At 41.6% G+C, this 13525-nt stretch overlaps 1 protein-coding gene across 1 annotated transcript in view; it reads left to right on the forward strand.

The window, feature by feature from the left end:
* The first annotated feature begins 456 nt into the window (after positions 1-456).
* Positions 457-13525, forward strand: part of SRD5A2 (steroid 5 alpha-reductase 2) — a 53650-nt gene continuing 40581 nt past the window's right edge. The window contains exon 1 of the mRNA XM_067703345.1: positions 457-737. Coding sequence (XP_067559446.1) covers positions 457-737 — 281 coding nt within the window. The remainder of the gene's footprint in view (positions 738-13525) is intronic.

The raw sequence follows: 13525 nt of genomic DNA on the forward strand, positions 1-13525 counted from the left end.
TGTGTGTTAGAGCGGAAGAACTACCCTGGCTAAGTCGTACCTGTAGTTTTCTATTTCCTAGTCCCAGAAGTTGCAGCATCAGAGGTTGATGGGTGAAGAACAAATCTTCGAAGGGTAGTTAGAAGGAGAGAACAGTGGCAGGATGTGGAGAGGGGCGGACGCGCGGGCGACGGCGCGAATATGGGCTAAAGGAAGGGCGCAGGACACTAAGTTGGCTCCACGAAAGCCTTCATCCACTCTCCGCCTGGCTGCTTTCCGAAGTGCCAGCCCTGCGAAAGGGGCATCGCTGCTGAGCCTAGCCAGGGCTGGCCACTCTGAGATGGGAGGTAGGATAGAGGGGCGGGAGCCAAGGCCGAAGGGGCGGACACGGGGTGGCGTCTAGCTCTCCATAAAGGGGCGGCGAGGGCCGCGCTCTCTTCTGCGCTGGCAGCGGCCACCAGCGGGGAACAGGGCGCAATGTCCGTTCGCTGCCAGGAGAGTCCGGTGCTGGCAGGCAGCGCCACTTTGGCTGTCCTGGGGGCACTGGTTCTGTGCCTCGCGGAGCCCGCCGGCTACGGGAAGTACACGGAGAGCCGAATGCCCGTGGCTACCCGCCTGTCCGCCCGCGCCGCCTGGTTCCTGCAGGAGCTGCCCTCCTTCGCGGTGCCCGTGGGGATCCTCGCCGGGCAGCCCTGCTCTCTCTTCGGCCAGCCTGCGACTGTGCTTCTGGGCCTCTTCTGCGCACATTACTTCCACAGGTAGCATAGCGTTTTCCCTTGAGGGTGCGGAGCGCAGCGCACTGTCAGGCTCCCGGCGTCCAGGAGCGCAGCGCGCGGCGCGAGCTGCTGCAAGGAACGCGGAGTGCCGCGCGAGGGGAGCACCTGGCCGGGCCGGGGCTGCGGGCCAGACGCGGGCTAGTGGAGGAGCGATCGCGGGCAGACGCCGCCTTCACTCTCCACGGCCCCGCGCGCGTCTCGGGTCCGCTTCGAATCCTTGGCCTGCTCCGGGGAAAGCGGTGGAGCGGGGCGGGAGGCAAGCTGGAAAGCTCAAGCTGGGCAGAGCTCTTGGCTCAGACAGTTACCTCTCCAACTCCGCGCCGTCCCGCGTCACCTGTGGCGTCTTGCCCACCACCCCTTCTCGTTCTTCCTTCACCTTTCCTTTGCAGGGTGGGGGCGGGCTGGTTCTGAGATCTTGAGGGAGTCTAAGTATTGGCATCTCCCGAAGGAAACTCGGCTCAGAGGGACTGGATCAACGTATCTCCGCAGGGAGATGGGCAGACCCAGACCCTGGACTTAACGGTGAGAAAGAGAACGTGATGGGAACCCACTGACCTGAGCAGAGTCCCACTTCTCAGGAACCACCGAAAAGGGACCGCACTCACCACCAACTCGTTGCAAGTTCCGCTGGCACTAAAGTGTGGATGGGTTGAAGTTAACTTAGAGCTCAAATGTTCTGAATTAAAAGTCCCAAATTCAGGAGAACTTTACCTTCTGCTCTGAGAAGGAAAGACAGGAAAGAAACCAAGGGCTTTCAAGATTCGGAGAATAGATGTTCAAAAGAGACTCCTAGGAGAAGAGAAGAGCTTAAGATTCAGTTGCCTACCATGCCTAGTCATTTACCGTCTGTCGTCCCATGTAGCCCCATAGTAACCTTGTGAGATATGTATTTACTGTGCCCACTTTATAGACAAAGGAACTGAGGCTGTGTAAGGTTAAGTGACTGAATGAAGATGATACAGCTAGTGCCCAGCCAAATTCAAATCTAAGCCTGTGAAACTCCATGGTTTAAGACTTTCCCACCATGTTAAGCAGGCGGATACTCTGCAAGGAGAAAACAGGATCCATGGACAGAGAAAAGTTGCCAAACCAAATCAAGAACTGGAACAGAGGCACAGCCTTATTTTGCGTAGAGAATTTATGGGGTAAAAAAAATCAAGGAAACCTAGATTAGAAATTAGGGTAAAGAATTCCTCTGGAAGCTGAAAGGCATGATCCTCTCTCATAAGGATCATAAGGGAAAAGTGATGCCTCATTTTGGGAAAAGGAAGTGTAGAGAAACAAGTTTTAACCTCTCTTTCCATATAATCCCTTCTTATCTTCTGGATCTTTTTTAGTGGTCAAGATTTAATACTTATGCAATTTTAACTGGATTCTCACTCTTTTAATAATTATTGCCAAGCAACCATTTCATAAATGGGTGTCCTTTCTGGAGCTATTTACTAACCATTTTATTTTATCCAGATTTAGGTGGTTTAATTTGCACAGAAAGAAGGATGTTGGGTGTAGGAGATAAGAGACCAGCTTTTGATTTCACTGTTTTTGGAAAAGACATTTGACAGAAAAATGAGATTTTATCAGGCAATTACTTTTAACTTCTAAAACTACTGTCTATTAGCACCATAAACAATATTTTTATGAGTTCATTTCATCTTACAGTATTGATTAGTGCTTTCTGACACTCCTGTTAACATAAGTTTTAGACTTGTTTTTAAAGCCAAAAGGTACTTTGCCTTAGTAAATTATGACAAGTACATTTAAAAAACCAAGGAAGTAATTACTCATAAAATGAATATCAACATACTGTTCACCTTCTTCAGGGGAAAATTTAAAATGTAAAATTTAGAGGATTTGGGGATTGATTCTGCCTGAGGGAAAATTCCCCACAGAAAACACAACTCAGGGTGAGTGAGTTGTCCCTAAGGAATGAAGATGTGATGTTTGTCCCCCATTCCCTTTGTGTGAACTCTTTTTTTGTGGCCACTGGACTGTTGAATCTATTATCATTTTGAGTGCTTACAAGGGGTTACGCTCTGTGCTAAACACTATGTGAGTTATCTACTAATCCTCATACCAGCCCATTGAGGAAGCACTATTATCACCCCCATTTTGCAGGTGGGAAACTGGGGTGAGAAAAGCTTAAATAACTTGCCCAAGGTCACAAAGTAACCAGGGAGCCAGGGTTCAGATCCAGGGAATCTGAATCCAGATCTTAGGCTGTTAGCTACCATGATAAACTGTTTTATATTTGTTCTTGCTGCCTTGTTCTTGCCTTTTAAAAACTATATTTAGGCTTAAAATTATTTTTTAATTATAAAAATAATGAATGTTTACTAAAGAAAAAATGAAAATACAAAAGTAGAAAAATTCCCATAATTTCAACACTTAAGTACATTAATTGTTAATGTTTTGGAACATTTCCATCAAGGTTCTTTTTTTTTTTTATCTTTATTGGGGTATAATTGCTTTACAATGGTGTGTTAGTTTCTGCTTTATAACAAAGTGAATCAGTTATACATATACATATGTTCCCATATCTCTTACCTCTTGCGTCTCCCTCCATCAAGGTTCTAATTTTTCTTGGTCAATTTTTATACATGCTTGATATATTGAATATATGTAGGTTTTAGTTCTGCTTGATTACTGTCTATAATAAATATTTTTCCACATTATCATAGAATCTTAGTAAATATCATCTTAGTGGCTGCTTGTTATTTCATCTAAAAACAATAATTTATCCATTAATCTATAGTTTTTTGATAATTTTAATATTTTAAAAACATAATTTATATTAAATTGGACATTTAATTTGTCTTTTTATTTTGGCTAAATAAGGTTATGATGTACATTTTTGCACCTAAATTTTTTTCAGAAGTCATCACTATTCTCTTAGCCAAGATTCCCAGAAGTGGTTCAAAGTTATGAGCATTTTTGCCTTGAGGTTTTAGGAGTCATTAGGCTTGATAGTGAGGGCACATTAAGGAAAAAGCTCCAGGCTGCCTTGGCTTTACCCTGTGCCGTGCGTAGCTATGACACAGAGAATACGATGGAAGAACAGGGGTTCAGGAGAAAGCTGGCTCAGCTGTGGCTTAGACTCTTTTGCAAAATGTCGCTTGGGGGCTATTCAGAAAAGCAATATGTCCCATTGGATAGAAGGTGAAACTCTGCACTTTTCTCCATACAAGGGTGACATGCTAGAATGTGAGTCCCACAAGGGCAAGGATTTTTATCTCATTTGTTCATGGCTGTGTCCTCAGTGTATAGAAAAGTGCCAGTACATATTTGGTACTCACTAAAATTTGTTGAATGCATGAATGAACTCTACTTCTGACATCAGTACAGGCAGTCAGAATTGTGGGAGGGCTAGCAATTACTTAGGAATCATTGCTGAGATTGCATGGCTAGGTCAACTCAGATCATTCTCTTCCCTTCAGAATCTATTGTTGTGGATATTTGGTTGGTTTAGCTACATGAAAATGACTGCTGTGTAAGCATGTTGCCTAATCCCACATCTAGAGTTGTTTGAAGTCAGAGTTATCTCACCTCTTGTTGACCTTGACTACGGCCTGGAATGATCCTTTCCCCCCACTCTCTGATTCATCATTTTCTCAAGATGCCTTGGTGTCTCACGCAATGATCATCACAACACCTATGCCTGTGGGAGCTTATGTTTTTTCAAGACTTGGGTGTGACCTTGGTATTTAGATGAAAAAGAAAACTGTTTTCAAATAAAGGTGACTATTCTGTAAAAAGTTGCTGGCAGTGTGACCTTCCTTGATGCACATGCAGAAGCAGAGGGCAATGCACACATTAGAGTCTGTTTGAATTTGGAAAGAACTTTCCTGGGGTTTAGATGCTGAAAATAATGACATTTTCTATTCAGCCTAATAAAATGATGGATTAAATGGGAGGTCTTTTTTTTCTTTCTTTGAATTTTATTTATTTTTTTATACAGCAGGTTATTATTAGTTATCCATTTTATACATATCAGTGTATATATGTCCATCGCAATCTCCCAGTTCATCACACCACACCCCGCCCCCCCCACCACTTTTCCCCCTTTGTGTCCATACATTTGTTCTCTACATCTGTGTCTCTATTTCTGCCCTGGAAACAGGTTCGTCTGTACCATTTTTCTAGGTTTCACATATATGCGTTAATATATGATATTTGTTTTTCTCTTTCTGACGTACTTCACTCTGTATGACAGTCTCTAGATGCATCCACGTCTCTACAAAATGAGCCTATTTCGTTCCTTTTTATGGCTGAGTAATATTCCATTGTATATATGTACCACATCTTTTTTTTTTTTTTTTTTTTGCGGTATGCGGGCCTCTCACTGTTGTGCCTCTCCTGTTGTGGAGCACAGGCTCTGGACACACAGGCTCAGCAGCCATGGCTCACGGGCCTAGCCGCTCTGCAGCATGTGGGATCTTCCCAGACCGGGGCATGAACCCGTGTCCCCTGCATCGGCAGGTGGACTCTCAACCACTGCGCCACCAGGGAAGCCCCCACATCTTCTTTATCCATTTGTCCGTTGATGGGCATTTAGGTTGCTTCCATGACCTGGCTATTGTACATGGTGCTGCAGTGAATATTGGTGTGCATGTGTCTTTTTGAATTATGGTTTTCTCTTGAGTATATGCCCAGTAGTGGGTTTGCTGGGTGATATGGTACTTCTATTTTTAGTCATTTAAGGAACATCCATACTGTTCTACATACTGGCTGTATCAATTTACATGCCTGCCAACAGTACAAGAGGGTTCCCTTTTCTCCACACCCTCTCCAGCATTTGTTGTCTGTAAATTTTCTGATGACGCCCATTCTAACGGGTGTGAGGTGAAAACTTGTAGTTTTGATTTGCATTTCTCTAATAATTAGTGATGTTGAGCAGCTTTTCATGTGCTTCTTGCCCATCTGTATGTCTTCTTTGGAGAAATGTCTATTTAGGTCTTCTGCCCATTTTTTGATTGGGTTGTTTGTTTTCTTAATATTGAGCTGCATGAGCTGTTTATATATTTTGGAGATTAATCCTTTGTCCGATGATTCACTTGCAAATATTTTCTCCCATTCTGAGGGTTGTCTTTTCGTCTTGTTTGTAGTTTCCTTTGCTTTATAAAAGCTTTTAAGTTTCATTAGGTCCCATTTGTTTATTTTTGTTTTTATTTCCATTACTCTAGGAGGCGGATCAAAAAAGACCTTGCTGTAATTTATGTCAAAGAGTGTTCTTCCTATATTTTCCTCTAAGAGTTTTATAGTGTCTGGTCTTACATTTAGGTCTCTAATCCATTTTGAGTTTATTTTTGTGTATGGTGTTAGGGAGTGTGCTAATTTCATTCTTTTATATGTAGCTGTCCAGTTTTCCCTGCACCACTTATTGAAGAGACTGTCTTTTGTCCATTGTATATCCTTGCCTCCTTTGTCATAGATTAGTTGACCATAGGTGTGTGGGTTTATCTCTGGGCTTTCTATCCTGTTCCATTGATCTATATTTCTGTTTTTTGTGTTGTGTACCATGTTGTCTTGATTACTGTAGCTTTGCAGTATACTCTGAAGTCAGGCTATAGTCTGATTCCTCCAGCTCCATTTTTTTCCCTCAAGACTGCATTGGCTATTTGGGGTCTTTTGTGTCTACGTACAAATTTTAAGATTTTTTTGTTCTAGTTCTGTAAAATATGCCTTTGGTAATTTGATAGGGATTGCATTGAATCTGTAGATTCCTTTGGATAGTATAGTCAGTTTCACAATATTGATTCTTCCAATCCAAGAACATGGTATATTCTCTCCATCTGTTTCTATCATCTTTAATTTATTTCAACAGTGTCTTATAGTTTTCTGTATACAGGTATTCTGTCTCCCTAGGTAGGTTTGTTCCTAGGTATTTTACTCTGTTGCAATGGTAAATGGGAGTGTTTCCTTAGTATCTCTTTCAGATTTTTCATTATTAGTATATAGGAATGCAAGGGATTTCTGCGCATTAATTTTGTATCCTGCAACTTTACCAAATTCATTGATTAGCTCTAGTAGTTTTCTGGTAGCATCGTTAGGATTCTCTATGTATAGTATCATGTCATCTGCAAACAGTAACAGTTTTACTTCTTTTCCAATTTGTATTAATTTATTTCTTTTTCTCCTCTGATTGACGTGGCTAGGACTTCCAAAACTATGTTGAATAATAGTGGCAAGAGTGCACATCCTTGTCTTGTTCCTGATCTTAGAGGAAATGCTTTCAGTTTTTCACCATTGAGAATAATGTTTGTTGTGGGTTTGTCATATATGGCCTTTAATATGTTGAGGTAGGTTCCTTCTGTGCCCACTCTCTGGAGAGTTTTTATCATAAATGGGTGTTGAATTTTGTCAAAAGCTTTTTCTGCATTTATGGAGTTGATCATATGGTTTTTATTCTTCAATTTGTTAATATGGTGTATCACATTGATTGATTTGAGTATATTGAAGAATCCTTGCATCCCTGGGATAAAACCCACTTAATCGTGGTGTATGATCCTTTGAATGTGTTGTTGGATTCTGTTTGCTAGTATTTCGTTGATGATTTTTGCATCTATATTCATCACTCAGTGATATTGGTTTGTAATTTTCTTTTTTTGTATTATCTTTGTCTGGTTTTGGTATCAGGGTAATTGTGGCTTCGTACAATGGGTTTGGGAGTGTTCCTTCCTCTGCAATTTTTTGGAAGTGTTAGAGAAGGATGGGTGTTAGCTCTTCTCTAAATGTTTGATAGAATTCACCTGTGAAGCTATCGGGTCATGGACTTTTGTTTTTTGGAACGTTTTTAATCACAGTTTGAATTTCATTACTCGTGATTGGTCTGTTCATAATTTGTATTTCTTCCTGGTTCAGTCTTGGAAGGTTATACCTTTCTAAGACTTTGTCCATTTCTTCCAGGTTGTCCATTTTATTTGCATAGAGTTGCTTGTAGTAGTCTCTTAGGATGCTTTGTATTTCTGTGGTGTCTGTTGTAATTCTCCTTTTTCATTTCTAATTTTATTGATTTGTGTCCTCTCCCTCTTTTTCTTGATGAATCTGGCTAATGGTTTATCAATTTGGTTTATCTTCTCAATGAACCAGCTTTTAGTTTTATTGATTTTTGCTATTGTTCTCTTTGTTTCTATTTCATTTATTTCTGCTCTGATCTTTATGATTTCTTTCCTTCTGCTAACTTTGGGTTTTCTTTGTTCTTCTTTCTCTAATTCCTTTAGGTGTAAGGTTAGATTATTTATTTGATATTTTTCTTGTTTCTTGAGGTAGGCTTGTAGAGCTATAAACTTCCCTTTAGAACTACTTTTGCTGCATCCCATAGGTTTTGGATTGTCGTGTATTCATTGTCATTTGTCTCTAGGTATTTTTTGATTTCCTCTTTGATTTCTGTAGTGATCTCTTGGTTATTTAGTAACGTAGTGTTTAGCCTCCATGTGTTTTTGTTTTTACGTTTTTTTCCCCTGTAATTCATTCTAATCTCATAGTGTTGTGGTCAGAAAAGATGCTTGATGTGATTTCAATTTTCTTCAAGTTACTGAGGCTTGATTTGTGAACCAAGATGTAATCAATCCTGGAGAATGTTCCGTGCACACTTGAGAAGAAAGTGTAATCTGCTGTTTTTGGATGGAATGTCCTATAAATATTAAATCTATCTGGTCTGTTGTGTCATTTAAAGCTTCTGTTTCCTTACTTATTTTCATTTTGGATCATCTGTCCATTGGTGTAAGTGAGGTGTTAAAGTCCCCCACTATTATTGTGTTACTGTTGATTTCTTCTTTTACAGCTGTTAGCAGTTGCCTTATGTATTGATGTGCTCCTATGTTGGGTGCACATATGTTTATAATTGTTAAACCTTCTTCTTGGATTGATCACTTGATCATTATGTAGTGTACTTCCTTGTCTCTTGTAACGTTCTTTATTTTAAAGTCTATTTTATCTGATATAAGTATTGCTACTCCAGCTTTCTTTTGATTTCCATTTGCATGGAATATCTTTTTCCATCCCCTCACTTTCAGTCTGTATGTGTCCCTAGGTCTGAAGTGGGTCTCTTGTAGACAGCATATATACGGGTCTTGTTTTTGTATCCATTCAGCCAGCCTGTGTCATTTGGTTGGAGCATTTTTCCATTCACGTTTAAGGTAATTATCAATATGTATGTTCCTATGACCATTTTCTTAATTGTTTTGGGTTTGTTTTTGTAGGTCCTTTTCTTCCCTTGTGTTTCCCACTTAGAGAAGTTCCTTTAGCATTTGTTGTGGAGCTGGTTTGGTGGTGCTGATTTCTCTTAGCTTTTGCTTGTCTGTAAAGCTTTTGATTTCTCCATCGAATCTGAATGAGATCCTTGCTGGGTAGAGTATTCTTGGTTATAGGTTCTTCCCTTTCATCACTTTAAGTGTATCATGCCACTCCCTTCTGGCTTGTAGAGTTTCTGCTGAGAAATCAGCTGTTAACCTTATGGGAGTTCCCTTGTATGTTATTTGTCGTTTTTCCCTTGCTGCTTTCAATAATTTTTCTTTGTCTTTAATTTTTGCCAAATTGATTACTATGTGTCTTGGTGTGTTTCTCCTTGGGTTTATCCTGTATGGGACTCACTGCGCTTCCTGGACTTGGGTGGCTATTTCCTTTCCCATGTTAGGGAAGTTTTCGACTATAATCTCTTCAAATATTTTCTCGGGTCCTTTGTTTCTCTCTTCTCCTTCCGGGACCCCTATAATGTGAATGTTTTTGCATTTAATGTTGTCCCAGAGGTTTCTTAGGCTGTCTTCACTTCTTTTCATTCTTTTTTCGTTATTCTGTTCTGCAGCAGTGAATTCTACCACTCTCTTCCAGGTCACTTTTCCTTTCTTCTGCCTCAGTTATTCTGCTATTGATTCCTTCTAGTGTAGTTTTCATTTCAGTTATTGTATTGTTCATCTCTGTTTGTTTGTTCTTTAATTCTTCTAGGTCTTTGTTAAACATTTCTTGCATCTTCTCCATCTTTGCCTCTATTGTTTTTCCGAGGTCCTGGATCATCTTCACTATCATTATTCTGAATTCTTTTTCTGGAAGGTTGCCTATCTCTACTTCATTTAGTTGTTTTTCTGGGGTTTTATCTTGTTCCTTCATGTGGTATGTAGCCCTCTGCCTTTTCATCTTGTCTATCTTTCTGTGAATGTTGTTTTTGTTCCACAGGCTGTAGGATTGTAGTTCTTGCTTCTGCTGTCTGTCCTCTAGTGGATGAGGCTATCTAAGAGGCTTGTGCAGGTTTCCTGATGGGAGGGACTGGTGGTAGGTAGAGCTGGGTGTTGCTCTGGTGGGCAGAGCTCAGGAAAACTTTAATCTGCTTGACTGCTGATGGGTGGGGCTGGGTTCCCTCCCTGTTGGTTGTTTGGCCTGAGGCAACCCAACACTGGAGCCTACCTGGGCTCTTTGGGGGGGCTAATGGCAGACTCTGGGAGGGCTCACACCAAGGAGTACTTCCCAGAACTTCTGCTGCCAGTGTCCTTGTCCCCAGGGTGAACCACAGCCACCCCCCGCCTCTGCAGGAGACCCTGCAACACTTGCAGGTAGGTCTGGTTCAGTCTCCTATGGGGTCACTGCTCCTTCCCCTGGGTTCCGATGCGCACACTACTTTGTGTATGCCCTCCAAGAGTGCAGTCTGTGTTTTCCCCAGTCCTGTCAAAGTCCTGCAATCAAATCCCACTAGCCTTCAAAGTCTGATTCTCTAGGAATTCCTCCTCCTGTTGCTGGACCCCCAGGTTGGAACGCCTGACGTGGGGCTCAGAACCTTCACTCCAGTGGGTGGACTTCTGTGGTATAAGTGTTCTCCAGTTTGTGAGTCACCCACCCAGCCGTTATGGGATTTGATTTTGTTGTGATTGCGCCCCTCCTACCGTCTCATTGTGGCTTCTCCTTTGTCTTTGGATGTGGGGTATCTTTTTTGGTGAGTTCCAGTGTCTTCGTGTCAATGATTGCTCAGAAGTTAGTTGTGATTCCAGTGCTCTCCCAAGAGGGAGTGCACCTACGTCCTTCTACTCCGCCATCTTGAACGAATCTCTCAATAAGAGGCCTTTTTGCTCGATTGCTCAGTTCATTCTCCAGCACCATGAATTCTTCCCCATCCTTCAAGACTCAGATCGGGCATCACTTCCTCCAAGAAGGCTTCTCTGTGTCCTTTCTCCTTTTGTAAGTCAAGGTGTGGTTTTCATAGCAGCCAGCGTGGCCTTCCATGAGGCACTTCACACACTGGATCATAATTCTCTATTTTAAGGAAACGTCACATCTGTCTAGCCTCCTCATTTTATAGAAGCAGAGCACCACAAAGTTAAGACAATTAGGGGCAAAGAGGGCACTGGAACTTGAGTCTCATCATGTGCCGTGTCAATGCTTCTCCAATCTTATAAGACCTGCAGATGTGTCAAATATTCAGAAGTAATAAAACCTCATGAAGGAAATTATTCATTGGCTGAGAATCAGGAGGATGATTAATACGGACATTGGAAACCACCTAGAAAAATCTCTCCTCTTACACACTGAGAAGGAAGTCCCAGGCAGAATAAACTGAATTCTTGTGGTCACTTATTCATGTGTTAAGGACATTCATGAGGCATAATTTGGATCAATTAAAATGGGGGTCAGCAAACATTTTTCTGTAGAAAAGCCAGATAGTAGCTGTTTTAGGCTTTGTAGTAATACAGTCTCTGTCACAACTACTCAGCTCTGCTCTTGTAGCATGAAAACAGCACAGACAATTATGTAGACAAATGAGTGAGGTAATGTTCCAATAAAACTTTATTTACAAAAACAGGTATTGGGCTGTATTTGGCCTGTGGGTCATAGTTTGCTAGCCTCTGCTTAAGAAAACCATGTGTGGCATAGCTTTACATTCAGTGCTCTGGTAGTTCTATTATAAAATTTTGTTAAATCCTATAGTAAAGTACTGGGCATAATCTAGAAAATTTCTGCTACATTTAAATAGGAATTTGGTAGTAAATCTGATTTTCTGTGAATTCCTGGGTTGCAAGTCATTTATTTGATCCTTTGTGGGAAATAGTAGGACTCTTGGAGTTTACATTCTAAATGGGATGACATCATAAGCACATCTGAAACATATACAGCTATGTTTGCCAAAAATGTAAACAAGATTTAGAGATCTTGACCACTTTTACCACACTGAAGAAAGGTCCAACTTATTGCTCATTTTAAATCTAATTTAATGTCACTTAACAAACAAGATAAGGAAACAGTGATCCAAGCTGGTTAAGTGATGTGTATGAAGTTACATGGTGAGGAAGGGGCAGAGTGGGGCTTGAACTTAGGTGTCCTAATTCTTTATCAGAGTTCCACATGCTCAGAACTGTGCTGGGTCCTAGGGGAGCACACAAAAGAAACACAAAGCTGGTGCTTGCCCTCCAGGAGAAAGGCAGGAAAACGCATCATAGTGTGTCTGACACTCTTTCTGGTGTGAAAGTTTGGTGGTGGTAATGTCAGTGTGAGAAGCTCAGGACAGGTGGGAAAATGCAAATTGAGGGACATGTGGGCTATGGTCCACAAGGGGGACCATGGTCATGCCACTGAACATGCTGAGGTCTCTGGTGCCTGTCTGTGTTTGAGTGTGCATGGAAGAGTGGGCAGATGGGTGGGTGGGTTTTGAGGGAACCCAATAAATGGCACCCTTCTTCCCCCACCCAAGTTCATAATCAACTGAGAGACAGATCCAGGAATTAGGCAACTAGAGACAAATTACTACCCTTATTAGTGGTAAAGCTGGTTTGGGGCAACATGGCTTCCCTTTTGGATCCTAACACTGTCCCTCAGAAAAACTCAGTGACAACGATGGCTGAATACTACAGGCCTTAGCCAGTGGTGCCTGTTTTGGAAAGATAGCAGAACGGAAGAAGGGCTGAGCTGCACACACCCCTTGAGAGGTCCTGCTTTCAAATTTACCAATTGGGTAATTTACTCCTCCTTTCCTGAGGAGCAATGAGTGAGGGAGAGTGGAAAGGCAAGGAGGTATACTCAGATGAAAGGTCCTCGGCCAGCAGGAGGGAGAATATTAATGTTTTCTGTTACAAGATAGAATATGAAAGTTGTCTACATGTTGATTTTTGCCAGAGCCTGGCAACTTGGTTCTGGAACCTGGGGCACTTCCCTTTCTGCTTTTTGACTCCTTGCCACATATGGCAATGGAGACATTAAAGGCTGGACTCAAGATGTTTAAAAAGTTGCTGGGCTCAACCCAGCAGCCTTTAAGGAGACTCATCATAGGAGCTCTAAATTTTAAAACCCTCTGAACCAGGGCCAACAATGCAATTTGCCTTCCATTTGGTTATGGAAGGGGGGATATGGGAAGGAGAAACCAATATTTATTGAGCTCCAGGTGTTCCAGGAATTATGTTACGTGTTTTATATCAGTTATCTCATGTTATCCTTGAGACAATCGCTGTTATTAATGCAATTTCACAAATAACTGCACTCTGTCTGATTGCAGTAATTGGTGGGAGTGAGGGGGAGTGATGACTAAGCACTTAGCTGGTCCTCTAAAGATGGTCTATGTGGGTGGGAATGAGATGTTCAGTCGGGAAAAGGGGTCTGTTTGGTGACCTATGACTTAAAATTGCCCTGTGCGCCATATGTACTCCGTCTTAGAATACCTTTTTAATACCAGATATCTTTTGTTTCTTTTAACATCTTTATTGGAGTATAATTGCTTTACAATGGTGTGTTAGTTTCTGCTTTATAACAAAGTGAATCAGCTATACATATACATATATCCCCATATCTCCTCCCTCTTG

The sequence above is a fragment of the Pseudorca crassidens genome, chromosome 14 (assembly GCF_039906515.1).
Source record: "Pseudorca crassidens isolate mPseCra1 chromosome 14, mPseCra1.hap1, whole genome shotgun sequence".
Classification (NCBI taxonomy): Eukaryota; Metazoa; Chordata; class Mammalia; order Artiodactyla; family Delphinidae; genus Pseudorca; species Pseudorca crassidens.